Genomic DNA, 27,890 nt, shown 5'->3' with positions numbered 1-27,890 from the left:
CTCTGAACATTACCCACTGTTCTCATCAGGTACTCTGGTAAGGTGAGAGATTTTCCCAGAGGCATCAATTTAGCTGCTGTTGTGAATACCTAGGTTACAGTTAGGTTATAACTCCCCTAAGGGGCTAAAGTCTGGCTCAGAAGAGGGATAATTTGGAGTTGGATGGAAGAAGTAGACTGGAGTAGTGTTGAGATTAAAGGATAAATATGGTCAAGATGGAGATAATCACAATACTTTTCTATTGCAGGGAAGTTGAATGTTTCTAAATAGTTGATTGTCCCATTCTCCATTTGGTTGATCACATAACCCTCCAGGTCAGGCCTCTACTTTGGAGACATCTGTTTTAAAGTATTATTATTACTTGTTTCTGCTATAATTCTGAACATGCATCCAGAGATAATTTACCACTCAAATGAATTCATATTTTTTAATGTTTTTTTTTAACACATTGGACAAGGTACTAGAGAAACAAATACAAAAGTGAAATAGCCGTGGACATCAGATAGCTTGTATTCTGCCAGGCAGGCACAACAAGAAACAAGAAAATAAATAAAAAATATGTACAAGCCAATCTCAAGAGAGGTTTCACAAATTATTTTGGTAGGGAGGCCTTGCTAATAGCTGAGGGATTCAGCAAAGGCCTTAAATAAAAGGTAGAAATTAATCTGTACTTTGAGGGAAGACATTCTTTAACTCAGACATAAGGGAGGAAGGAGTATTCCAAACCTGGGGGACCACTTGCGTAAATGGTCAGAGGCAGGAAAGGAAAATGTGAGACATTCCATCAAATTGTGTGTATATGTATTTTTTTAGTTGTTCAGTCATATCTGACTCTGTGCCCCTATTTGGGTGTTCTTGGTTAAGATTATGGCATGGTTTACCATTTCCTTTTCCAGCTCATTTTGCAGATAAGGAAACTGAGGTACACAGAGTTAAGTGCCCAAGGTTATTCAGCTAATAAGTGCTGAGGTCAGATTTGAACTCTGATCTTTCTGACTCCAGGCCCAGGGCTCTTATTCACTGTAACATCCGCATCACACTTAGCAGGCAGCAATGTGATACAAGAGGAGCTGAGTTCAAATTAGGTCTTAGATACCTGATAGTTTTGTGAGCCTGGGCAAGTCATAAATGACTTAACTAATCTGGATACTCATCACAACTAGACATGAAAATCAGAGTGGTTGGGAGGTAAGTAACCCATCTAAGTAGAATTCAACTCTTCTGAGAGTGGGTTGGGAAAAATTAGGGACAATTAATCTTCTTGAATATGGTTTTTCCTCTGAAGTCCCATTGTACTTATAATCTATGTCACCCATTTGCATGTAATCTTTATTACCTTGTGTTATTAGTAGAAAGGCCAGTAGTAAATAATGTATAATAACATATTACTGGCTTGTCCAGTTAGATTATAGGATCCTTAAAGATGAAGATGAGGTCTTCCACCTTAGTATGTTAATATTTTACTATCTCATACATTGTTGAGTTTGTTGTCCAGTTGTTTTTCCATCGTGTATGACTCTTGGTGACCCCATTTGGAGTTTTTATGGCAAAGATACTAGAGTGGTTTGCCATTTTCTTCTCCAGATCATTTTACAGATGAGAGAACTGAGACAAACAGGGTTAAGTGACTTGCCCAGAGTCACACAGCTAGTAAGTGTCTGAGGCCAGATTTGAACTTAGAAGGATGAGTCTTCTTGACTTCAGATCAGTTCTCTATTCACTGTGCCACCTAGCTGCCTCCAGCTTATATGTAGTATGTATAATAATATGTCAATAAATGTTTATTATTCAATTGCTGATATTTAGGTAATGTAGCAATCGACAAATAAATCAACTCAGTCTTTATTGACTGACCAAGGTCTGTCTCCATTTCCTCATCTGTAAAATGGGGATCATAGCAGCATCCTTTGGTTGTTGAAAAGAATAAAGTGGCATAAAATTTGTAAAGTACTTTGTAAGCCCCAAAGCACAGTGTATGTGTATATATTTGTGTATATATGTGTGTGCATATATACCTATATTCACATACATATATGCATACATTTTTGTAGGTATGTATGTATATGCACATACACTCGTTGTTAGAGACTGAGGGCAGGGGAGTGATAGGAAATAGCGTCAGACAAGCAAGACTGGTCACATTGCTTTAAACTCACAGTAAATTCTGGTAATCATCAATTAAGTAGCTTCTGCCTCATTTGATCAGTCCTGCTTCCCCTTCAGTTATTTGTTTATATTCCCAATGAAAGGTGCTCATTAAGAGCTATTAGCACATCCAAATGATGGTGAGCCTGGTAATGGGGCACCTGGTGCTTATATTTACTCTTTTCATATGTTAGCTATTTTACCCCCTCTTTGCTCCTTTAGAATCAGAATTATATAAAAGCTGAAAAGGGAATTAAAGATTCCATTTCCAAATCCTGCCATTTTGCAGATAAGGAAACTTGAGCCTAGTGATTTTAAGTTCATTTTGGCTCACTGACTGCCTAGTGAATATGCAAGTTGCTAGTTAAATATACCATAAGATTAGAACAGAATTACTAGTAGTGATTGAATCAATTTATTTGCTGTGATTGCTGCCTTATTTAAACTTCAGCATTTGAATAACAAACATAGATTGAGCACATACTATGTATAGAGTAGTAAAATATTGATATACTAAAGTGGAAGACTTGGCCCTTGCCTTTAAGGATCTTACAATCTAACCTGACAGGTCAGTAGTATATTCTGAGTATTAATAATACAAAGTAGGGAAGACTAAATGTCAACTGAATGATATAGACAATAAGTACCGCGAGACTTCAGAAGAAAGAACTGTCTTCAAGAAGATTAATTGTCTCTCATTTTTCCCAATCCACTCTTAGAAGGACTGAGTTCTGCTCACTTGGGTTGCTTACCTCCCATCCGCTCTAATTTCCATGTCTTGTTATGATGATCTTCAAGATCAATTTATTGGCAAGAAGATTGGCCCAGAAGTATCATCTCCTGCTCAGCGATTAAGTCAGTCACTGTAGAAAAATCTATAGAAATGAACCTGTCTTAACATCACTATTTGACTTGATAAAAGGCCTCCAGCTGCAGCTATTCTGACAACTCTTTTAAATCATTTTATTTCTCTGTGACTTTAGATTCATTAAGAACTCAGTGGGTGATCAAGTAATAATTTAGTTTGAAACATTTTACATAAGTCAATATAATATGCCTTGAAATTAAAATTTGCCTTTGCCAATATTCACTCTGTGTGGAATGCCCTTTCTCCTTCTCCAGGTCTAGGAACATCAATTCGTGTTATACCGTCTTTGATAAACCATGAAGACTATTCCGGTCAACACAGATATATCTCCTTTCTACATTCCCACAGTACTTAGCAATCTGCACTTATATACCTCTGAGCCCTTGATTATAATCTGCCTTATCTTGTTCTGAGAGTATGCTGAATGATCTGCGTCTATAGAGGGAATTTCCACATGCAAGTGTTGCCTTTATCAGTGAAAGAGTAGGTCACGTTCCTATCCTCCTATTCTTCTCTGGGTATCTAAATTTTATTGGCAAATAAGATTTTTTAACAACTCAAGGGTACCCCAAGTCCTTTATACTTTTATATTTTCTGAATTGTCTCCTAGTACTGTGCTGACTAGAGTAGATATTCTAAATTCTTGTTGACTTAGAGAAAATCTCCCAAGTTTGTCGTTTACCCCTTTTAACTTAACCTCTCCCTCCTGCAACATTTTATTTATTTTATTTACGGATGTGGAGCTGAACTGGAGTACAAATGCCATTTAGCATAACCTCCTAATTTTTATTAGCAAAGAAACTGAGGCCCAGAGAGGGGGGAAGTAAGTGAGCTGTAAGTGATATATTTCAAGTTCATGAATCCATGTTAGAAGGGACCTCCTAGGTCATTTAATCTTACCCTCTAGAGACCGAATATTCAGAGACTTTCAGTGACTTACCCAAGGTCATGCAGGTAATAAGCATCAAAGACTTATTAAATCCAAATTCTTTGATTCCAGAGCTAGGTTTTTCTTTTCTTTTCTTTTCTTTTCTTTTTTTCCACTTCACTAGGCTGCCTCTCTTATTCAAGCCCAAGGTAGAAGGGATCTTCCAGCACTGAATCTTTTTTTTTTTTATTAATTAAATCATTCCCAATATTCTGTTCACTTTCACAGTTGGCCATATTTTTAAGTGGAAAAAAATTGAGGTAGTTCAGTTCTCTAATGTTTCTTCATCCACTAGCAGTATTAGGAAACCACATGAAAACTAAAATGGATTGGCAGCTTATGTTGAGGAATTCCTCAGATCACTGTAAAATGTCATCAGCTCTTGACACTTGAGAAGTCATGCTTGAATATGTTGGGCACCACCTTTTAGAAGCTATGAACTTGTCTCCAGGTTTCTTGTCATGTTCCTAGCCTGTGTCTATAATATATCCTCCTTTGGGACTGAATGTTTTTACCCTTCCTTTACCACACTGACTAGATGCTGTGCCTTCCAGATGAGAAATGATTCAGTTAGTGAGCTGCTCCCCCAATCCCTATCCCAAATACCAATGAAAACTCAATGTTATAGTTGCCATTCAGTATTTTTCTCATTCCTCACCAAAATGAGCAGATATCAGAAAGAAAGGATAAAGGTAGATGTACGCGATATCTATTCAGGAGGCCAGGCATACTTCTGCAGCTAGATTCCAAGGTCTTGATAAGGTCATTACGCATAGGGGACAAGTTAGAGTAGATGTAATACGAAAGTGTTTCTTTACTCTCCACCTCCGCTCTGATTATCCAGAGTTCATGTAATAGTTATGAATATTCAATGGGGCAGCTAAGTGGTGCAGTGCATAGAGCAGGAGTCAGGAGGACCTGAGTTCAAATCTTACCTCAGACACTTGACACTCACTAGCTGTGTGACCTTGGGCAAGCCACTTAACACTAATTGCCTCATCCTGGGTCATCTCCAGTCATCCTGATGAATATCTGGTCACTGGATTCAGATAGCTCTGGAGGAGAAGTGAGGCTGGTGACCTGCACAACCCTCCCTCACTCAGAAACAAGTGTAAGTCATGTCCTTATTTCTCTGATGGCATGGTCTTCTTTGGCAAGGAAGGACAAATACACAAATGATTATTCAGCTGACTAGTCCAGCCGGGGGGGCAAGGAAAGGAGAATTGTGGGTTTGCATTTCCTTTGGTAATGGAGCTCAAAAATCTAAGCATCTAGGGATATTTTCAGTCTATCAGTCATTTAGAATATATAATATTTTATTGCAGATCAGGGTGACCTTTCTTTTCTTCAAAACCTCAATAGCACATCAAAGGATCTAGGATTTTATCACCATGGATTTTTTTTTTCCACCTGTGTGGATGGAAATGCATTCCATGTGCTCCATCTTTTCTTCCATCTGAGACCCTCTAATGGAGGACCAATTGGGGGTCTTCCTCTATTTGGTCTTTTAACATTCTGTGGATACAAATTCAAATATACCTGTTTTTCCTCAGTCGTGCTTCCTAACTAGACTGTTTTTTTTTCTGATCATCCAGCTATTGCATGGTATCCTTCATTCCATTTCTTGTTCACACATCATCATTGCTGATACAAAACAGCCTACTTAATGCCTGCTATGCATTTTATCTCTCAGTAAATATTCCTAGCTATGTAAAATGCATTATTAATAAGAGTACTCTGTACTTACAAAATTCTTAGCCCCCAGGATCTCAGGATGCTTATATTCATTAATCTCATTAAACTCATTTAAATATCACAAACCCCTTGTGAGGCAAGTTAAGTGGTAAATGTTATCTTAGTTTTAGCATGGAGAAGGGTAAGAGACTTTCCCCAAGTTCTCACTGTAAGACCATGTCAAGCTAAAAAATACAGTTCAGGCTGTCCAGTGTGGATAGAAATACTCCCTATGCTTTGACTAAATAAGTTTGTGGAAACTTCGGAAATCTTTTAACATATTGCCATTTATCAGTCTGTTTCCATTCACATTACAATGTATATATCCTGTTGATGTGAATTGTCTCAGGTTTATTATGCTGAAATCAAACTCCATTCAGTTTTCACTTGGAGTTTTCAAGGCCATACTTTGACTTTCATCATCTTTCCTAAAGATGATTATTTATAGAACTAATGTAATTAATACTGGTTTCAGGAGAATGAAATATTTCATGAATACTTTAGTAGTATGAAAGAAAGCTAGCAAACAAAAAAATCTGCTCTTTTTTTTAGAGATTTAACTAGAATTCCTAGTTACCTTTAGATATTTCTAAACAACAAAGTGACAGTTTTCTGTGATACTTGTTGTATTCTACTCAGTTAAAGAAATTATTTCATCAATGTGGCATCATTTGGATAATTTAGATCACCTCAAATATTATTTTAAAAATTAGGAAATTCAGAAAATGATCATAAATTTCTAGGAAGTAAATTATACCAAAAAGTAGCAAAAGCTAAATTATTTTTACCTATGTAGAAAATTTAATATATTTATACTTTTAAGGTACACCTTTTTGAAAGGTGTTTTTCATTTTCTGCCTAGAGGGTGTGTTGGGTGGGCAGGTACTGTTTGTTTAATCCAAGAGAGTGCCATAGGGAAGTAAATGTGTCTGGGTCTTATATAGAAAGGCTATTATTAAAGTAAAAAAAAATATTGTTAATAGTTCAGGGTTAGTATGAAAGGCATCAAATTTTCTTTATTGTTTTTATTGCTCTAAATTTTCCTTTAAAGTGAAGATTACCTTTTCATGGAGAGTAATTAAAGATCAGTGATTACATGCATTATTAACCTAACTAAAATTTTCTATTTCCATAAGGGAAGCATTAGCAAGGAAAAAGTGTTCTTCTTATTAACTGTAATTATAAGTACAACCTCCATTTCTGGAAATTTTTTCCTAAACTGAAATAAATAGGTCATTTTCTTCATATAGGCAAGAACAAGCCACTTTCTAATTGAATTGCCACCCAAGTCCTTTAACCTTCACCTATTGAAGAGTAGCAATGAAATAGAAACTCTTAATAGGTCTAAAGAAACATCCCTTTCATTTGGAATGCAAGCCACCGTACAGCATCATTTGCAACTTTTAACTACCTCACCACAGCTTTCATCCAAGATTTGGCCAATGGATTGAAATCCCACAATAAATCCCTCTGGAAAATATCCAGTTCTATGTTGGGTTTTGCTTACATGCTTTGTTGTTGTTCAGTGACATTGCAAGAGTGACATCCTAACTTGAGAGTGAATTGGTGAGTGGTTTGGAGGATAGTATTTACTATATACTCTTTATTTAGAAAGCATTTGTTGCTAAATAGTCAGGAAAACTTGGTTACTTTTTCAACCCTTGAAATTAGCTCCATTAAATGAGGAAACTATCCCAGGTGTTTGTTTTTTGTTGGTTTGTTTGTTTTTCCTCCTTCTCTTCTTATGTAAACAACTTTGACTTTCTTTCTTTCCTTCTTTCTTTCCTTCCTTCCTTCTTTCCTTCTTCCTTTCTTTCAGCAAAGTGGTGAAAATTCAAATCAGTCCATTTTTTGTTAACCATCATTAGGCAAATGTCTATGGGGCCATGACGGTTGAAATAAAAAACTAAATGATGTTTGGAAAGTTAGTTGTGGATTTTAGCCGTCCAGGGTATGCCTTCCACCATTTCCAGGATAAATAAAATGAGTCATTGCATTGATTTTCAATAAAGATGGATTACTGTTCTATAATATTTAATACCTTATTCTCTCAGCATTAGACTCATGAGGATAGATATAGACATCTATATCTATCTATATATTTCTCTCTCTCTATAGTATATATATACATATTTAGTTGCCTCATTGAAAAATACCTTCCTTGTAAAGGCAGTTTTTCTGCCACTTTGCTTAATATCCTAAACCACAGCAAAGGTTAGAACCCTTACACATGTATACTTGGTTCAGAGTGTTAATTGATTTTTTGGGAAGTAATGTAGTAGAACACTAATTAGGAGCATCAACCAAGATACTTTCTTTGACTTTTATTGGCAAATCATTTAAGTTATTATTCTTTCCTGTGAGGATAAACAATCAAATTAATTGCAGGAAAAGTAATAAACGATTGGTAAGCATTTAGCATGGGATTAGTTTTCAGATAATTAAGAGTAATTGTCTTGTTTTAATGGCCATTCTATTACTATTCATGGACAGTTCAATGTAATAAAAATGTAAAATTATATTGAAAAAGTGATGACTGATTAGTGGAACATCATGTCACATGATTAATACAAAAATGTATAAACCTGAGTTTCCAAAGTGACCAGAAAGTGTTAAAAAGAGAGCTCTGTGCTTATGTCTCAGAATCATAGACTCTTTAGCTATGACTTTAGAAGACATTTAGTCCCATCCCCCATTTAAAGATATGAAAACTGAGACCTGGAGATATTAAGTAATTTGACTAAAGAAGGATTACTAGTAAGTACCAGGGTTGAGAAGTTAACCCAAACTTCCTGTTTCCTAGAACCTTGAGGTGCACCATGCAATATATTTCCAGAGACCAATGTAATCTAGCATTATTGCCTCTCTTATCATTTACAAAGTTATTGAAAGTCCTCCATTATCAATCCACTTCAGTGACGTCAATTTACCAAATGCCTTTTATGGGTAGCACCTTGGATTAATCTCTGTCTAGATTCAGAGAGGATACCATATTTCTTGCCCCAAAGAGCTTATAACATAGCTCTTCATAGTTGGGAAGATAAAATTGTATAAGGCTGGGCATCTTTTGAGGGTCTCATTTTTCCCAGGAATCAAATTTTTCTCTTTGCCTGGAGAGTTTTCATTGCTGAAATCTGAATCTCGATGAATTTTGACCTCTAAAGTGGATAAAAAGTTCCTGACTTAAATGTAAAGTGTTATTTATTGGCTCATTGTTTTTACTGTGTACCCTGCACCACTGCTACTATCTGTAGTTACTCTATGAGTAGTACCAGTACCACTTTACCTTTCTTGCCCTCCAACACTTCTGTGTAAAAGAGTTTGTTTATTCACAAAGGGGGAAGGGAATGTGTGTGTGTGTGTGTGTGTGTGTGTGTGTGTGTGTGTGTGTGTGTGTATTCAGATATAATATCCAGAGATCAGGTAACAATTGCATATAAAAGAATTTTAAACAGTTTGAACCACACAGACAAAATCTAAAGTCCTCTTTACTCTCTTAGAATTTTCAATAGCTTAAACCCAGTAAGTCCTAAGTTGTCCTTCACTGTTCCTCTCAATTCCATGAAAATAAATAATAACATTATTTCACTTTAGGTGTAGTTACACTTCTCTACTTATTATTTCTGGGTCCATATTTCCCCTAATCAGAGTGATCAGAGTGCCGTGGATATAGGACAAGACTGGAGCTCAGATTTGGTTTTAGAAAAACATGGATAGACCTGTATAAAATAATGAAGAGTTAAGTAAGCAGAACCAAGAGAACATTGTATACAGTAATAGTAATGTTGTTTTAAAAATGACTAAGTTATTTTGACTACTATAAATACCCAAATTAACTACAAAGGACCTATGAAGGAAAACGCTATCTGAATCCACAGTAAGAAATGATAAATAGCACTGTGTTTAGAATGATTTTATATAGAAATTTATTTTATATATTTACATGATATACATTATATTATATTAAACATAATGTATGTTTTAATACATTATAACATATTGTATTATATATGTTTTTATACACACACATATACACACATACACACACACCATCTAATGGTAGCCATCTCTAGGATGTGCAGGGGGGGGTGAAGAAAAAACTTTCAAGTGCAATTTCAAGTACAATCATCTTTCACCCCCATTCTACTGTTATGGAAATACTTGTTTTATTTCTTAAGTTCAGATTAAATTTTAAAAAAAAGATGGGAATTCAGAGATCATCTAAATGGTCCAATTCCATCATTTAAATGTAAAGAGCCTGGGGTCCAGGAAAGTAGTTAAGTTACTTACCCCTTGTCACACAAGTTGTATGTTTCAGAGGCAAAATTTGACCTCAGGTTCTCTGACTTCAAAGCCAGTATTCTCTCCAGTGTACCGTACTATCTCCCAGAGGTCATGTGGCCATGAGTTCTAGATAACAATTTTTCTTCAGCATTCTGTCTGATGTCCTCCTCAAGTGTCTTTAGCTGAATGATGTTCCATTCTTAGACCTATCTTTGGTCCTGAAACCCCTTTGGATTAGATTTGTCCTATCTGACCTGAAGAGAACTAGGAAAAATAGGTCAAAGTTAAAAAGAGGCAGATTTTGGTTCAATGGAAGGCAAAACTTCTGAAGCATTGGAGCTTTCCAAAACACACAGAGGGGATAATCACTTGGTATGGGTGTGATATATGAGACTCACATTTTGGGCAGGGGTTGGACTACGTGACTTCTGGGATGCCTCTACTATATAAATTTCAAAGACTGAATTATCTACCTTGTCCTACCCAGTTCTTATTTCTGGTCTGGTCTTTAAAAGGATCATTGGAAGTATGGACATGACAGATTGGTCCTGTGCTCAGTAAGTGAAATGATTCAGGTAATCAATATCACCTAGTTTGCTCAGCTTCCCAAGGTCACAGGAATTGAAGCTAGAGGAAACCTTGAAGATCATAGTCTAACAAAATTATTCTATAGTTGGAAAAAAAAAGATTCAGAAGGATTGATGACTAAATCAAGGTTACAGAGACTGCAAATCAACAGCCAGGAGTTCTCTGGGAGAATGATTTTTAGAATCCCATTGACTACAGATTTCCCATAAAACAAGCAATAATTCATATAGTACTCAACAATTAATCAACTAGAATTTATTATCCACTTGCATCATTTCCCGCTCTTCCTTTCCTCATTATCCTACTAAGTTCTTGTGGTTCATTCCAAGAGCTGGTTAGATAGCTAGTTCCTATCCTCAGTAAAAGAAATGCCCAGTCAACCAATAACATTTATTCCACATGCAAACAAATTTGTACAAAGCAAGTTATTATACAGGATAAATAGGAAATAAACAACAGAAGGAAAGCACTGGAATGAAAAGAGATTAGGGAAGATTCTCTGTAAAAGGTGAGAGTTTGATACCACTTTTCTAGTCCATTCCTCTCATTTTGCAGTTAATCGGTCATATGCTTACTTATCTAGGTGTTGTCTCCCCTGGTAATGTAAGGGGCTTGAGTTTCATTTTTTGTCTGTGTCTCCCCAGTACTCAACAATATTGGTAACATAGCTGAGCTAGGACTGGACCTGTGATTGGTACAAGGAATGTCCACATGGAGGAAACTCCAATGGAAATCAGCACCTTCTCTGCAACATAAATTGCCTATGAAGTCTTGGAGAGTTACCTTGAAAACTGAGAAGTTAAAGGATTTGCTCAAAGTCACAAAGCCAAGATATGTCAAATACAGAGCTGACTTGAAAGTCCTCTCTCTGTGTACTTAGATATAATCATGTCTAAGTGTCCAGGACCTGAGTTCAGTAAAAGAGACAGAAAAACAAAAATGAAGCAGCCTCTAAATTCAAGGCATTTGTATTCTGTTTGGGGTGATAGCATAAAAACTTTTAGGTATATACAGAATAAATGCAACATTATAATAATTGGAGGATGAAAGAAAGGCTATGGAAAGATAATACTTGAATTGAAATTTGAAAGAACCTGAAGATTCTAAGAGTTGGAAGTGAGTAAGGAATTCTTTCCAACCTTGGGGATAGCCTTTTACAAGATTCGGACATGGGAGATGTAATGTCGTATATGATGTCCAGTTTGATTGAGCTGTGAAGTATGTCAAATGCAATAAAATGTAAGCCTAGAAAGAGAAGTTGGAGCCAGACAGCCCCCATCAGTAAGGACAGAGTATGGGTATAAAAATGATGAATTAGGTATGGAAAGGTGAGGAAGAAGCAGTAGTCAAAGATGCCTTTTCAAGCTTCATTGACTGTGAGAATGGTATTATTAAGAGCAAGTAAGAGAAGGAGCACACTTAAGACACAGAAGACCTTTTCTCAGTTTCAGACATATTGAGCATGAGGTGCTAGCAGGATACCCAGCTGAAGATGTTCAGTAGAGATATAAAAGTACAGGAGCCCAAAAAAGGAACAGGGCTAGAAATATTTATTTGTCATTTGTATTGAGATAGAAATTAAAATATTGAGAGTGGATTAAAATCTGTAAAAAAGAGAGTATAACAAAACAAATGGTTGAGGGCATTGTTGGGTGATACATGATTTAGAAATTAAGTGGAAGAGGTAAAAAGGGGTAATTTCCAATATATAAAGAAAATCAAGAGATTGATGTCAAGAGAGGAGACTATCAAGAAAGAGAAGGCATGCATATTAACAAATAATTGTTGGAGCTATGAATTTGTCCAGTCCTTCTGGAAAGCAATTTAGAACTATACCTAAAGAGTTACTTTTCCATACCCTCAACTCAGTGATACCCCTTTCAGAGCTATACTCTAGAGAACAAAATAAAATTTAATTTAAAAAAAATGAAAAGGGCAAGTCCTCAGTGTAAATAAATGTATGAGCAGGTCAAATTTGAGAGCTGAGGGAAGAACTTGGGTTTGCTGATTATTTAATCATTAATAGCCTTTGCTAGAGTAGTTTCAGTAAAATTAGTACATTTGTTTTAAAAAAAAAAAGTTCAGTTGCACAAATACGTATTGAGGAAGCCAGTGTTGAACTGTGTAATTGTAGTTGACTCTTGAGTTAATATATATTAACAATTCCATGCAACCAACCGAAAAAGCTAATGTGAACTTGGGATATAATAATGGAAGCACAGTTTGAAAATAGTACAGGCAATAGTACAACTGCTCTCTATACTCAGACTACATCTGGAGTATTGTATTTCATTCTGGGTATCATATTTTTCCAGGAGATTTGGCCTCTATCCGAAGGACTCAATTAAGAAAAATAGATCATATTCCAAAAGACAACATCTCAGTCCATCACTTGTCCTGGAGCTGCTTGCTAACTGTGCTATCCTCTCCACTGTCTTTTACAAGGTGCAGATTAGCATGACACTTACAGGCCCATGAGAAGTTTTGTCCCTGTCTCAAGAGTGTATTGAGCCATAGTGTCCTCTTGTTGGGGGAAAGGCAGGGGAACTATGATCTAAGGACTGATTCCTAACCTGCTGCTTATCCCCCCCGACCCCCCTCTACCTCCAGGATACTTGGTAGCTGCGTTGCCCTTCTCCCTGGGTGAGATGCATTTCCCATTGCTTGAAACAGCCCAGGCCCCTGGCCACAGGTCTCCAGGGCCTTTAAGTGCCTTCCTTCTTTCTGTTGGCAGCCCTTATGGCTGCCTCTTCCCACTTCCTCCTTATACTGGAACCAAATTACCAGGAACCTAGAGTCTCATGCCCCTCCCATACTACTCTATCCATTTCCCACCCTTTATCACCCTTGGACAAAGCCCTAGTTGTTCAGTTTAACTAAAACTCTGGACTCTTGCCAGATTAGACAATCTCTAAGGTGCCTTCTAATTCTGTAGCACATATTTTGTACGGTGTTTCTAAATAATAATGATATCCTTCTTTCGTTCTGAAAACTATGAAATTAATCAATTGAGAATGGAGAGGCAATGAGGTTCCCACAAAAAATATTTTTAAAATTTGTGTAGGTGACGCCAAGGACTATAAAACAATAAACTTACATTCAATTGACTAGTTTTGCTTCCAAGATCACAAGACATCTATATATCTATCTATCTATCTATCCATCCATCTATCTATCTATCTATCTATCTATCTATCTATCTATCTATCCATCTATCTATCTATCTACATATACACACATGTATATGAATATGTATAGGCATGTATGCATATGCATATATACAATATACATATATGTATATATCTGTGTGTACATATACATATCTATATACAGATATAGATATATACATATATACGGAATTATGTAAATTGTCTAGTTGTTTTGCTGGTGTCTGGGTGATTTTGAGAGACATAGCCTTATTGGCCACATACATTCATGGCAGCTTTTTTTTTTTTTCTTTTATCCATTAGAGAAAAATGTTTAGGTTTTAATCATCCCATTAAGTGTCATTAGTCAAGTCTCAAGCTAATTGTGCTCTCTTTACCAGAGAGTACCTGAGCTTTCAAGTGTTCTTATAATGACCTGACTGGCTTTCTGTTCCTGAAGCCTTCTAGTTCTCTTAGCTGGGATCACTTAACCTCCACCTGCAGGCCATGCTCTGCCCCAGGCTCTGGGAACTATTAGCTTCAGGCAGAGAAAATGTAAAGACAAGACAGAGGGGTTGGTCTCCAAGGTCCTTCCCATCAATCTGTAGTTTCATCACAGAATTTTAGAGTTAGAAGTAATTCCAACTCCCATCTAGTCCAAGCTATACCCCCAAAGAAATTTGCCCTATGATGTAACAAGTGGTTATCTAATCCCTGTTTGAAGAGGTAATATCTAGGCAGTCTAAGTGTTGATTCCCCTCCAGCCCCCCACTGCATTTTACACTGGAGTTCCAGATACTGGAACTAGCCCCTACTTTCTATCTCCACTTAGTGATATTTATTAAATGACTACAATGTGCAGGGTATTGTGATGGGCTCTGGGAATGCACAAGCAAAATGTTCCTTACCCTCAATGTGCTTTCATTCTAAGCTGAAAGTGGGAGGCCTGGAAGAAGTAAACAAAATTTCAGAAGGTAGAGGACACTAAATAAAAAAAGGCAGGGTACAGAAAAGGATTAAGAAGTCTTTCAGCTATGGATTCTTAGAATCAGAGATTGTACTCCTATAAGCATAGGACTTCTTCTGCAATGCCATAAAATGTCTTCACCTTGGAAACTCTACCCACTCCAGGACTATTTCTCACACACAGTCGCAGTATTTTGTGCCCCTTTGGCCTCTCCCTCTGATTGGCTAGTCCCCCACAGGACTTCCATTTTAAGGAGGGGGCTTAGACCTGCCATGTCTTCATTCCTCCCTGGGGTACACACTTGACTCTAGGATGTTGTATCATGTTCACATTGTATACTGTCTCTTCCAGCTCTCCTTTTAGCTTCCTTTAATGTGTTATCTTCCTCCAATAGAATTTAAGTTCCTTGGGGACAGGGACTGTCTTTTTGCTTTTATATATTCCCAGCATCTATCACAGTGGCTGACACACAATCAATGCTTAATAAATGCTTGTCAAATTGTTATTCAGAAAGTAATAGTTTGCAGGCTTGTGCAAAGGCATGAGTATGCAAGAGGAAGGTAATGTCTGAAGGAAGACAGGAAGATCAGTTTGACTAGAGCATATAGGGCATGAAAGGAAAAAGAAAGAGAAGAAAAAAATTGAAAGGTAGATTGGAATTGTGTTGTGAAGAGCTTTAAATGAAAAACAGAGTTTATATCAGATTGTATAGATAATGAGAAGGCACAACATTTTATTAAGTAATACTGTGACATTGTTCAATTTGAGATTTAGGAAAATAAATTTGGTGGCTAATTGGAACACTGAATAGACTTGAGACTCTGTGTGGGTGTGTGTGCATATCTGAGAGTCATTTTCTTTCAGATACCATTTAAAACATCCCAGAACTGATGTTTGTCAAAGAATATAATGTTGAGAGAAAAGAAGGTCCAATACAGAACTATTAATAATTTAGCAAAGGAATCTGAGCAGAAGTTGACAGACAGGGTGCAGGAAAGTTAAGAGAACCCTGTCATGAAAAACCAGAGAGGAAACAATATCCATAAGGGACAGAGTAGTAATTAGTGACACAGAGAAGTCTGGAGTAATTTGAATTGAAAAAAAGCCATCAGATCTGGCAATTAAGTAATCACCAGTGACTTTAGAGAAAGCAGTTTCATTTGAGTACTGAGAATAGGAGTCACTTTGTTCTTTTCAGGAGTTTGTGAAAAGGAGAGATATATGATGATAGCTGGAAGCAGTAGTAAGGTTAAATAAAAGGATTTTGTCAACTTTTTTTTAAAGAATATATTTAATATTTTATTTTTTCCCAATTACATGTAAAACTAATTGTTAACATTCATTTTTTAAATTGCATTTCAAATTCTCTCCCTCTCCTTTACCCTCCTAATTGAGAAGGCAAGCAATTTTATATAGGTTATATATGTGTAGTCATGCAACGTGTGTTTTCATATTAGTCGTGTTGTGAAAGAAAAACAGGCAAAAAAATCTAACAAAAATAAAGTTTAAAAAGGCTCTTTCAATCTGCATTCAGACTTCATCAGTTTTTTCTCCAGGGATGGATAACATTTTTCCTTCAGAATTGTCCTGGATCATTGTATCACTAAGAATGAGAGAATTATTCACAGTTGATCATCATAAAATATTGCTGTTACTGTATACAATGTTCTCCTGGTTTTATTCATTTAATTTTATATTAGTTCATGTAAATCTTTTAGGCTTTTCTTTCTTCTGAAATTATCCTATATTTCATTTCTCATAGCACAATAGTAAACCATCACAATCATTAACAACAACTTGTTTAGCTATTTCCCAATTGATAGATATCTCAATTTCCAATTTTTTGCCATCAGTAAAAGAACTGTTATAATTATTTTTGTACATGTAGGTCCTTTTCCTTTTATTTTGATTTTTTTATTTCTTTAAGCTAGAGACCTAGTAATGGTGTGTGTTCATCCTTCTTTGCTGAAGAAGACCATGCCATCAGAGAAATAATGACATGACTTGCACTTGACTTTATTTTTTTTTTTGAGTGAGGGAGGGCTGTGCAGGTCACCAGCCTCACTTCTCCAGAGCCCCATCTGAATCCAGTGACCAGATATTCATCAGGATGACTGGAGATGACCCAGGATGAGACAGTTGGGATTAAGTGACTTGCCCAAGGTCACACAGCTAGTGAGTGTCAAGTGTCTGAGGTGAGATTTGAACTCAGGTCCTCCTGACTCCTGTACTGGTGCTCTATCCACTGTACCACCTAGCTCTCCTCCTAGTAATGGTATTACTTAGTCAAAGGTTATGAATGGTTTTATAGCTTTTTGGGCATAGTTCCAAGTTGCTCTACAGAACGGTTGAATCAGTATACAACTTCACCATCAGTGCATTAGTGTCTCAATTTTCTCACATTCCCTCTAACATTTATCATTTCCCTTTTCTGACATGTTACCTATGTGATAGGTATGGAGTTGTTTTAATTTGCCCTAGTGATTTAGAGTATGTTTTTAAATGACTACAGATAGCTTTGATTTCTTTGTCTGAAAACTGCCTTTTTATATCCTTTGACCACTTATTAATTGATGAATGGCCCTTAATTCTACAAATTTGACTCAGTTCTCTATATATTTGACAAATAAGGTTTTTAGCAGAGAAACTTTTTAAAAATTATTTTTTCACAGTTATGATTACCATGTATTCCCTTCTACCCTATTTTCCCCATTTATCCCATTCTCTCTCTTTTTTATTCTGTCCATTTTCAAAGTGTTTTGCTTCTGACTTTTATCTCCCCCAATCTGCTTCCCTTCTGTCAGCCCCATTCCTTCTATTATCCCTTTCCCCTCCTACTTTCCCATATGATAAGATAGATTTACACACCCAAATCAGCATTTATGTTATTCCCTCTTTGAGCTAATTCCAATAAGAATAAGGTTCACATGCTCCCTTCTGCCTCCTCCATCTTTCCATTCACTGCAAAAGTTCTTTTGCACCTCTTTTATATCACTTAACCTCCCTTAACCCTTCTTCTAGTTCAGTCCTCATTTTCATCCCTTAATAGTTTTCATAGCATCCCATCATAGTCAACTCATGCCCAAGTACTCTATGTATACTCCTTTTAATAGCACTAATAAAGAGAAAGTTCTTATGAGTTACAATGATCTTCCCATGTGGGACTGTAAACAGTTTTAGCCTTGTTGAATCCCTTATGATTTCTCTTCCTGTTTACTTTTTTATATGTCTCCTGAGTCTTTTATTTGAATGTCAGATTTCCCATTCAGTGCTGTTCCTTTCGTCAGCAGTGCTTGAACATCCTCTTTTATTAGATATCTGTTTTCCCCCCTGTAGGATTATACTCAGTTTTGCTGGGTAGGTGATTCTTGGTTGCAATTCTAGCTCCTTTGCACTCTGTAATACCATATTCCAAGCCTTCCATTCCTTTAAAGGAGAAGCTGCCAAATGTTGTATTATCCTGACTGTGGCTCCATGATATTTGAAGTGTTTCTTTCTGGTTGCTTGTAATATTTTCTCCATGATTTGGGAGATCTGGAATTTGGTTATGATATTTCCAGGAGTTTTCATTCTGGGATCTCTTTTACAAAGAAGTTAGTGGATTCTTTCAATTTCTTTTTTACCCCTTGATTCTAGAATATCAGGGCACTTTTCCCTGATAATTTCTTGAAATATTGTATCTAGGTCCCTTTTTGAATATGACTTTCAAGTATTTTTTTAAATTGTTTGGAGGAGAATTTGAAAAGATTCTTCATATTTTAAGTTTACATAAAAATAAGAGGCATTGATGTCCATCTCAATCACAATTATGCAGGATGTTATGTGTTTTTCAACCAACATGGTGGCAGATAGATTTGGTCAAATGTGTTGCAAATTTATGTACTGTTTGATATAGTCTTAGTGAAGAAATTAGTCTATATACTATGACTTTATTTTTCTTTTCATTTAATTTTTTTCATTGCTTTTCTCTTGGGGTATTTGTTACAGATAATGTATCGAAAGGTTATTGCCTTATATGGGGGAAATCACATTATTTCATCTTCCTTTAAATGCATCTATGGTTTCATTTTTGTAAACACTAATGGAGATCATAGTTTCTCCACACCTCTCTGCCTTCATGAACTGCTATGAAAAAAGTCATTACCAGGTAGCTTGTGTTCTGATGATGGCACATTTTATACTTAATGACACTGATCCTTAGGAAATCGCTATAGTCCTTTGCTTTTGTAGCATCTACCAGAACTTGTGCCTCACTGGAACAACCCATAAGCATTCAAGGTGACCTTCTTCCCCCTAAAAAACCATGGGTTAGGACTTGAAGCAAGATTGTAAAATTTCATTAGAAAAGTGTCGGGTTTTCTCAAAATTTGTTCTTTTGAATTCAAGTTTGATGTGATGTAGTTTCATTCAGTTAAGAAATAAAGTTAAAAACAATGGTTTTGGAATTGGCCAAACAGTTCAAAATTCTAGTTTGGTCACTTGCTGTATGACTTTGGCAAAGTTATTTGACCTTTCCTCTTCTGTAAAATGACAAGATCATTCTATATAATTTGTAAGTCTTCTTCTAACTCTGAACACTTTGTTTCATCATGAATATCATTTTTTGCATTTAATCCAGTTTTTCTTTTACAACTTTATGAATCTTTCTATTCCAAAATAAAAAATAGAGCATTATAATGACTTGCTTTTATAATTTATGGTCAAAATTAAAATTTCAATAACAAAATACCAGAGTCATGATGGTCAGGAGCCTAAAAAACCTGACTGAATGAAAAGATTGGGGTTCCTTTTATGTGGAACCATGCGTATAGCATCAGAATTTTTTAGTGTACTGGTGGGATTTTTGGATTTAGTTATCTTCTTTTTTTTCCTTTCTTAAAAGATATTTATTAGAAAATATAATTTGGGTGGGGCCAGAGAAAGGATAAGGGGAGCACTGTAAATAATGATATAAAAATAAAAGCTATTAATTATAATTCATTTTAAAAAGAAAAATAAAACCTATCCTCACTTCTTCCTAAACTTACAGATAGAATCTTTTTTTTTTGATAACTTGATCTATTTTAGCACTTCTCTTTTGTCCTTGAGTTGAGGCCATACTCAGTCTTTTCCATGAATCTAGACTAAACCCTGCTCTATGAAGAAAGTGTGATGCCTTTTGAAAATATTGTTGTTTTTAATCTAACATTTAAATTCCAGAAGATATATTTTTCATTGATATTTGCTCTTGGATTTCTCATGTACAGTGCTATATTTTTCATACATTTTTTTTTATTTTTCATAGCACCTGGATGCTTACAGAATATTTATTGATTTGATGACTTTGCTAAAGCTCTTGATGTCTTAGCTCGCTCTGTTAAAGAGAAGACTCCCTATAAAATGATTGTGATGAATGAGATTTTAATTCTGTTACAGAGAAGATAGACAACCAGAATTCCAACCATTTAAGAGTAATTTACATCAGTGAAAGCATTCTCTGTGTTCTAAATAATACTTAGGAAGCTTGGGCTATGTTCATTCATCACAGGAAATTTACAATCTATTTACTTTAATAACTAGTGGACAAATGAAACATTTAATTGAGCACTCAGTTGTTTGATTGACATTTTGCAAAGAACTGATTTGACAGGTTTGTTTTCAATGAACTATTTTTTTTCAAGTTAAGTTAACCAGATATGTTGGTCAAACATTCCTGGATTTTTGCTTACATTGAGTAGCAGATGAACTTTAAAGACCCTTCCAAATCTGAATCTGTGATTCCACTTGTTCGGAGCTAATGTGCATAATTGTGTGTATATATTCACTTGAAATTTATCTGATTAACTGAATAGTTTCTGATGCACTTGTGCTGTCTGATTTTCATGTAGTCATGTGACCCCCACTCAATGCAAAGAAGAAGTCGGTATCTCCTAAGGCCTCCGCTGAGCTCAAGGACCTGTGCTGAGGACTCACAAGTACAACCATGTATTCTTAATGAAAATTGTTTCCAGTACCATTATAATATAACAGGTATGTATTTAAACTCACAAATAGGATTATATTTTACAAACACTTGATAATGAGTTGCATACACATATACATTATATGTACTTACATCTATGCATACCTACCTGGGCAAGGTAATGGAAAGCTCAAGATTTCTTTAGCTCTTTTTATTTTTTGAAAATAAGTGTCATACCCTATGGTTCATCTTGAATGATTATAGTTCTTAGTTAATAATTACTAGCATTCATTTGAAATTTTCAGAGCATTTAAGTACATTTTTCACTTCCAACAGTCCTCAAGGTAGATACTACACCTGTTATTCTTTCAGTTTTACAAAATGAGGAGATTTAGAGTGCTAGAGTTTAAGTGACTTTTTCTTGGTTATATTTCTGATAGTTGTCAGAGGTGGGTTTTGAACTCACCACTCATGACTCCAGGTTTCACCTAGGATACCATGCTGCCATGACATGGGTGATTATGTTGGTGGTGATGATGATGATAATTAGAAATGCTATAGTAGTCTGAGGGGCAGCTTTGGCATCAGAAATACCTGGGTTGAAGTGTTGTTTCTGGCACATTGGAGCCCTGTGACCATGGGCACTTGAACTTCTAGTGACTTAGGCAATTATTTAAGACTCTAAATTATAACTAGAGGGAGTTTCCACATTGGAAGCACTCCACACTGATAAAATTACAGATCTGACTCCCTTACTACTAATAAAAATAATAATAATGGCTGTCATTTAAGCAGTGCTTTATTTTTTAAATGTCAGTTGGAGATTTATGAAATGAGATTACGATAAAAAGATGTGGTACAGTTTTAAAATGACATTTTATTAAGTCAAGATAATCTGAAACAACAGAAGCAAATAAAACAGAGCCCATTAGTAAAGAATATAATCCATTCACCATAGAAATGGCTCTTTCAAAATCTTCATTATTTTAAATAACGTGACCTTGCCCACAGCTCTCACTATAGATGAGAGTGATGACTTTTAATAATGCCTTTTTAGAGGAATTGGGAATCTCCTCAGATTGAATCAGTAAATTGACAGCCTTTGCCGAGCAGCCTCTGTGAAGAGAGCCCTGCAGAGGTAAATGTGCCAAAACCATCCTGCAATATGCTATCTTGGGAAGAGTCCCAGTGCTCCATTAGCAACCCTATGTTCAAATGGCCCCTTCTTGGGGAAATGACAGAAGGCCAACTTTTTCTGATGTTTGTCATGGTAATGACCAAAGTAGCAGTTCTGATTGCAACAACTAAGGAAAGCTCTACACTAAGTTTTGAGGGGCCAGCAAAACTGTTCATGACAAAGACTTTATGTCAATGTACGTCCTTTCATCTCTCTGTGCTCAAGTAGTCTCATCTACAGAATAAATGAGTTGGACTTCTATAGACTATAACTTCATTTTCAGCTACAAATTCTTAAATTTCTGAAAACATACTAAGTTCCCATTCTGTACTTTAAAGCCTATCTTAAAGTAGCTTTCATTGTTGCTGTTTTCTCTCTATACTTATTGAATAATCTGAGATGTCTCCCTTCTTTCAAAAACAAATGAAATAGTCAATTGGTTCTAAGAACACAGACAATTTGACCTATCCTTCATCTGTCTAGATCGCCAAATTATTCAGGCAGTTCTGCTGTACAGACTTGGACATTGGCAAATGTTTTCCAGCCCTTCAGTCTGTAACAGGGGAGATCTTTCTGTATATGACAATTCTCTCTCTTGGTTCTCCTAGCATGAGGCAGTAGAAAGAGGGTGGACTTGGATTCAGAAAGTTCTGAGTTCAAGTCCTGCTTTGAACGAATGGTAGCTATGATACCATGGCATGCTTGGTAGCCTTAATACCCAGTATAATTCTTACTACATAGGGTTGGATTGTTGGTTTCACTACTTTAGGGAAGACTTATCATACCAAGGATTGACACTTTCTCTCTAGTTGATAGACATGAAGAGCTACCTGCAGATCGCTGACTTAGTCTTATATATTTATTTAGCTAGTATATGTCATAGGTGGCACTTGAACCCCTGGAACTCCCTAGCTTCAAGGCCAACTCTCTATTCTCTCTGTCATGTTATCTCTCATACCTATCATATTTGTTGTTGTTCAGTCATTTTAGTCACATCCAGCTCTTCATGACCCCATTTGGGATTTTCTTAGCAAAGATACTGGAGTGATTTGCCATTTCCATCTCCAGGTCATTTTACAAATGGGGAAACTGAGGCAAAGGGGGTTAAGTGAATTGCTCAGAGTCACACAGGTAGTAACTGTTTAAGGTCAGATTTGACCTCAGGTCTTCCTCACTCCAGGCTTAGCACTATCCATTGTGCAACCTAACTTCCCACCTATCACATAATAGACACTTAGTAAATACTTGTTTAATTGAATTGAAGTTATTTAAATCCTCAGTACCCTTTTCTAACTTACAACTTGATAAAAGGGAGAGAGTTCCCTATACAGATAAAATCGCAAGGACCAAATAAATAAAAAAAAATAGATAAGGAAGGAAATTATCATGTCCTATTCCAAAGGATCCCTTAACTTTCACTTTTGCTTCAGATCCTTCACCTATAAAACAAGAGATGAATGACATGGTTTTGTATACATGTACATACATACATATATGTATAGATACACACATGTGTATGTATATATATATGCATATGTGTGTGTTTCTTCACTCAGTGGAATGCAAACAGGGACTGATTTTTTTTTTTATGTTTGTATGCCAAGGGCCTGTACCTTGGCACAGTACGTGAAACATTATATGTTTTTAAAAAATGCTTTTTTAGTCAATTAATCAACAATCCCTAAGGAACATTTCAGATCTTAGTCTTAAAATTTTAATGTTTTAGGACAGAATTCTTTTCAGATTTAAACCATATTTCATTTGCTATATCAAATTGTATTCTGCTGAATATTCATAATAGTTTTATGAGTTATATAGTCCAAGTATTATCTCCATTTTATATATAAGGAAATTGAGGCTCAGAAAAAGGAAATTCTAGGGAAACTATCATCATTTCTAAATTATTTTCTCTCTGGATTATCTGTGGCTAAAATGTAATTCCAGGCTACTTATTCCTCTGCCAATCTAAATGATTTTAGATGCTACTTTCCCCTATTGTCAAGAGGGAAGGATCAAGGAGTGCCTACTTGTTTGAATATGGGACTCAGCAAAATATACTCATCCAGGTTAACTATCTATTTCTGCTAAAAAAAAATAAATGAACGCTGATTTTCAAAGCAAGAATTAAATGGCTTTTGGACTATCTACCTGGCTGCTCTCCTCCATTCAAGCAGATAATCAGTAGTTGATTGTATTTTTCCCACACTTTCACATCCTCTTTGCTGAACACATCATTATGTCCTTGCAGAATGGAGCATGTGCCAACTGAGTGAAAATGCGACCTGTGGACAAGGTGTCAGGACACGCCTTTTGAACTGTATGCGTAGTGATGGAAAGACAGTCAGTATGGACTTCTGTGAACAGGTAATTCCTAAAAGTTCATATATCATGCACAATGAATGACTTTAATATGTTGATGTCTACTGGGTATTTGGAATATATGAAAGACGCTGCATTTTAGAAGCTTACATTTTAATAAAATTGGAGGGACATATAAAGGACCGTTAAGTTTTGTAGATGTAGGCAAATTGGGACGGGAAGACTTTTCACATTAGGGGAAACAGTTTGAAATAGTTTGAAAGAAATTCAATTACTTGGGTATTTATTAAAGTCTTACTTTATGCAAGTTAGATATAGCATACTTTAAAAAAAAAGTCATGTATTTGGAAGGGAAGATTGTGTGCTCGGTTTGGGACATGTTGAGTTTGTGGTACTGGTTAAATATTCCAGATGGAGCTGTTCAAAAAGGCAGTCGTAAATGTGATACTAAAGCTCAAAAGCCAGACTGAGGCTAGTTATAGAAATTTGGAAGTAATATGCAACTGAAACTCTGGTGGTACATGAAATTGTTTAGAGCAGGTAGAAGAAGAACACTTAAGACTGAGCCTTGGGAAACATCCATGTACCAGATCAGATGGAGGAATATGAACTAGTAAAGAAGGATAAGAAAGAGAAGTCAGATTGGTAGTTTTAATGTATTTTTAAAAAGAGAGCTGTTTTCACAATACCAAAAGAGGAGTCTTGAGAAGTAGACATTAATCAACATAGTCAAATGCTATAGAAAAGTCAAGGAGGAGAATAAAATCTTACTCAGAGTTGGAAGGATGGCAGATATCATGTAGAACTTCTCTCCATGAACATGAATCTCCTCTACAACATCACCAATTAGTCATCAGCATCACCCAGAACCCCTCAAATGAGCAGGTGCTCATCACTTGCTAAGGCAGCACATTCCATTTTTTGAAGAACTCAAGTTCATCACTGCACATAGAACATTAATTTGCCTTTTGGCAACTTCTACCTATACCCCTAATTCTTCTCTCTGTGGAAATTAGAAGAAGTCTCATTGTCCTTCTTCGTGCTAGCCTTTTAGATGTTTGAAGTCAGTCTTATGGCCAAATTAAGTCTTCTCTTTTTCGGATTAAGTATCCTTAGTTCATTCAAACAATGCCCTTATGCCAGGGCCCCCAATCTCTATCCTAGTTACCTTTTTAATGCATGTGCCACCTTCACCATGTCCTACTTAAAATGGGGGTGCATAGAACTAAACCTAACTCTCTAGATATGAACTGAGCAAGCCAGCGTACAGAGAAACTGTCATTTTTCTCGTAGATACAATTCCTCTCAATGTATTTGAAGATTGTATCAGGTTTTCTGACATCCATATCATACTGTCAACTCATATTGAGTTGTTATATTCTAAAATCCCCAGTACACAAAGTACTGTCTAGCCATCTATCTCCATCATGTATTTCTGAAGATTATTCTGAACCCATATCTTCTATTTTGTATTTGTTTTGATTTGGCCCATTATTCTTGCCTATTGTGATATATCAATAAATATAGATATCTATATAGATGTATATCTAAAGATAGATATTGATATAGATATTCAGATTCTGACTTTGCCATACAACTGGTTTATTATCCTTCCCAACTTTGAACAACATTTTTTCTGTTCTTTAGTTTGTCATCCATACGATTAAAATATTGAACATCATAATGCCAAAGATAATTCCATGGTTCACTCCAAAAAAGACCTTCATCCAGGTTGATATAAACCCATTAGCTACCACTTTGGGGGTTCAATTATTCAACTATTTCTAAATCACCTAACTTTTTTTCCCCATATTTTCCACAAGGAAACTATCAAATGCTTTGCTGAAGTCTGATCTCTGTCATGAATTAATCTTTTAATCATGTTGAAAAAAATTTGGCTTGACCTTTACTTGATGAAGCCATGCTAGCTGGTAGCAATCACTGCTGTACTTTCTAAGTATTCACAAACTGTCCCTTTCAAAAACAAATCTAAGATATTTTGTTAGGAATTGAATTTAAGCTCACCAGTCTATATTTTACAGAAAAAAACCCTTTCTCTTACTTTGAAAATTGGGAAAATATTTGCTCAAGATCAGACTTATGGTATTTTTTTTGTTTTCCTTAACATTTGTTGTCAATCTCACTTCATTTTGAACTTTCACCCTCCTAACAGGACCATTACAGTCTTTTGTACTCATCTTGTGATACTTGTTATTACTTTTATATTCCCTGAACATATTATTAAAAATCTAAGTTGATCAGTGAGTTAGCCCCCTGTGTATTTACAATGATCTTTTGAACTTAACAATTGTGAGCAAATCAATTTAGTCATTAAGAGGTCACTAATTCTTGGTCCTGGAGAGGCGATGGATATATGTATCTCCCTCCATTCTAACATAGCTGTGGAAGTATGGATGTTGAGTATCACATATTCTCTAGGACGTAGTCACTATATTTGTAAGTTTTGCTTTTCACAGTCTTCTTTTCTACCTCTACCATGGTGTTCTTATGCTTTATTCAATTATTCAACATACTTAGTAAGTACCTACCATGTGCTAGACATTATACTAAGCTTTGGATATAGAAAAACAAAAAGACAACTCCTGATCTCAAGAAACCTCCAGTCTAATCGGGGATACAACATGCAAATGTAGGATAAATTGGAGATAATCAACAGAGGAAAGGTACTAGAACAAAAGAAGATTAGGAAAGTTTCTTATGGAAGGTCGAATGTTAGATGGAACTGAAGGAAGCCAGGGAATATAGAAGGTGTAGATGAGGAGGGAGAACATTCCAGGCATGAGGGACTGCCAGTATTCATGCCTGGTTGGGAGATGGAATGTCTTATTTGAGGAATAACACGATTAATGTCATGAAATCAAACACTATGAGGGTAGGAGTATAAAGGGTAATAAGATTCAAATGATGGAGAGGAGTGACTAATTATGAAGGTTTTTAAACACCAAACAGAGGATTCTATATTTGATCTTAGAAACAATAGAGAATCACTTTAGTTTGTGTGTGATGAGGGGCATGGTATGTGTGACATGAGTAGAACTGTGATTTAGGATAATCACTTTGGCAGTTGAGAAGTTTGGAAGATCAACCAATAGGTTATTGCATTAGTCTGGGCATAAGGTACAAAGGACCTGCACCATGGTGGTATCAGAGGGGAAAAGAAAACTTATATGAGAGGTCTTACAAAGGCAAAATTGACAAACATTGATAACACATTGGATATGTGGTGGGAGGCAGGGATTAGAGAGAGTAAAGCATATAGAATGACCCCTAGATTGTGAGAATGAGTAACTGGGAGCATGGTGGTATTCTCAACAATAGTAGATTAGTTAGGAAGAGGAGATGGTGTCGGGGAAAGATAATGAATTCAGTTTTAGACATATTGAGTTTAAGATGTCTACTGGACATACAATTCAAGATGTCTAGATGCAGCTGAAAATAGAGGTCAACCAAGAGATAAGGAAGTTTGAGAAGCATCAATGTACACATAATTCAATCCATGATGAGATCACCAAGTGAAATAGGTTAGAGGAAAAAAGAGTAAAGGCCACAGGACAAATACCTATGGGACACACATAGTTGGTGGGCTTGACCTGGACAAAGAGGCAACAAAGGAGACTGAGAAGGTAAAAGGAAGACGGAAAGAGAGTATTGTCGCAAAAACCTAGAGTGAAGAAAGTATGGAGAAGAGGGTGATTAACACTATCAAAGGCTACAGAGAGATCACATATGAGTATGGAGTCATCTGTGCACTCTCTCATCCAATGTAATATTC

At 35.9% G+C, this 27,890-nt stretch overlaps 1 protein-coding gene across 2 annotated transcripts in view; it reads left to right on the top strand.

Annotated features, from left to right (window-relative positions):
* The window catches only part of THSD7B (thrombospondin type 1 domain containing 7B), a 1,192,820-nt gene that overhangs the window by 1,111,953 nt on the left and 52,977 nt on the right, over window positions 1-27,890 (top strand). For both annotated transcript variants that reach the window (XM_072613204.1, XM_072613205.1), the window contains 2 exons: window positions 20,528-20,669; window positions 24,027-24,142. In XM_072613204.1, the coding sequence (XP_072469305.1) occupies window positions 20,528-20,669; window positions 24,027-24,142 (258 nt within the window). The remainder of the gene's footprint in view (window positions 1-20,527; window positions 20,670-24,026; window positions 24,143-27,890) is intronic.

Source organism: Notamacropus eugenii, chromosome 5, assembly GCF_028372415.1.
Source record: "Notamacropus eugenii isolate mMacEug1 chromosome 5, mMacEug1.pri_v2, whole genome shotgun sequence".
NCBI classification, from domain to species: domain Eukaryota; kingdom Metazoa; phylum Chordata; class Mammalia; order Diprotodontia; family Macropodidae; genus Notamacropus; species Notamacropus eugenii.
This window is presented reverse-complemented; position numbering and strand designations above follow the sequence as displayed.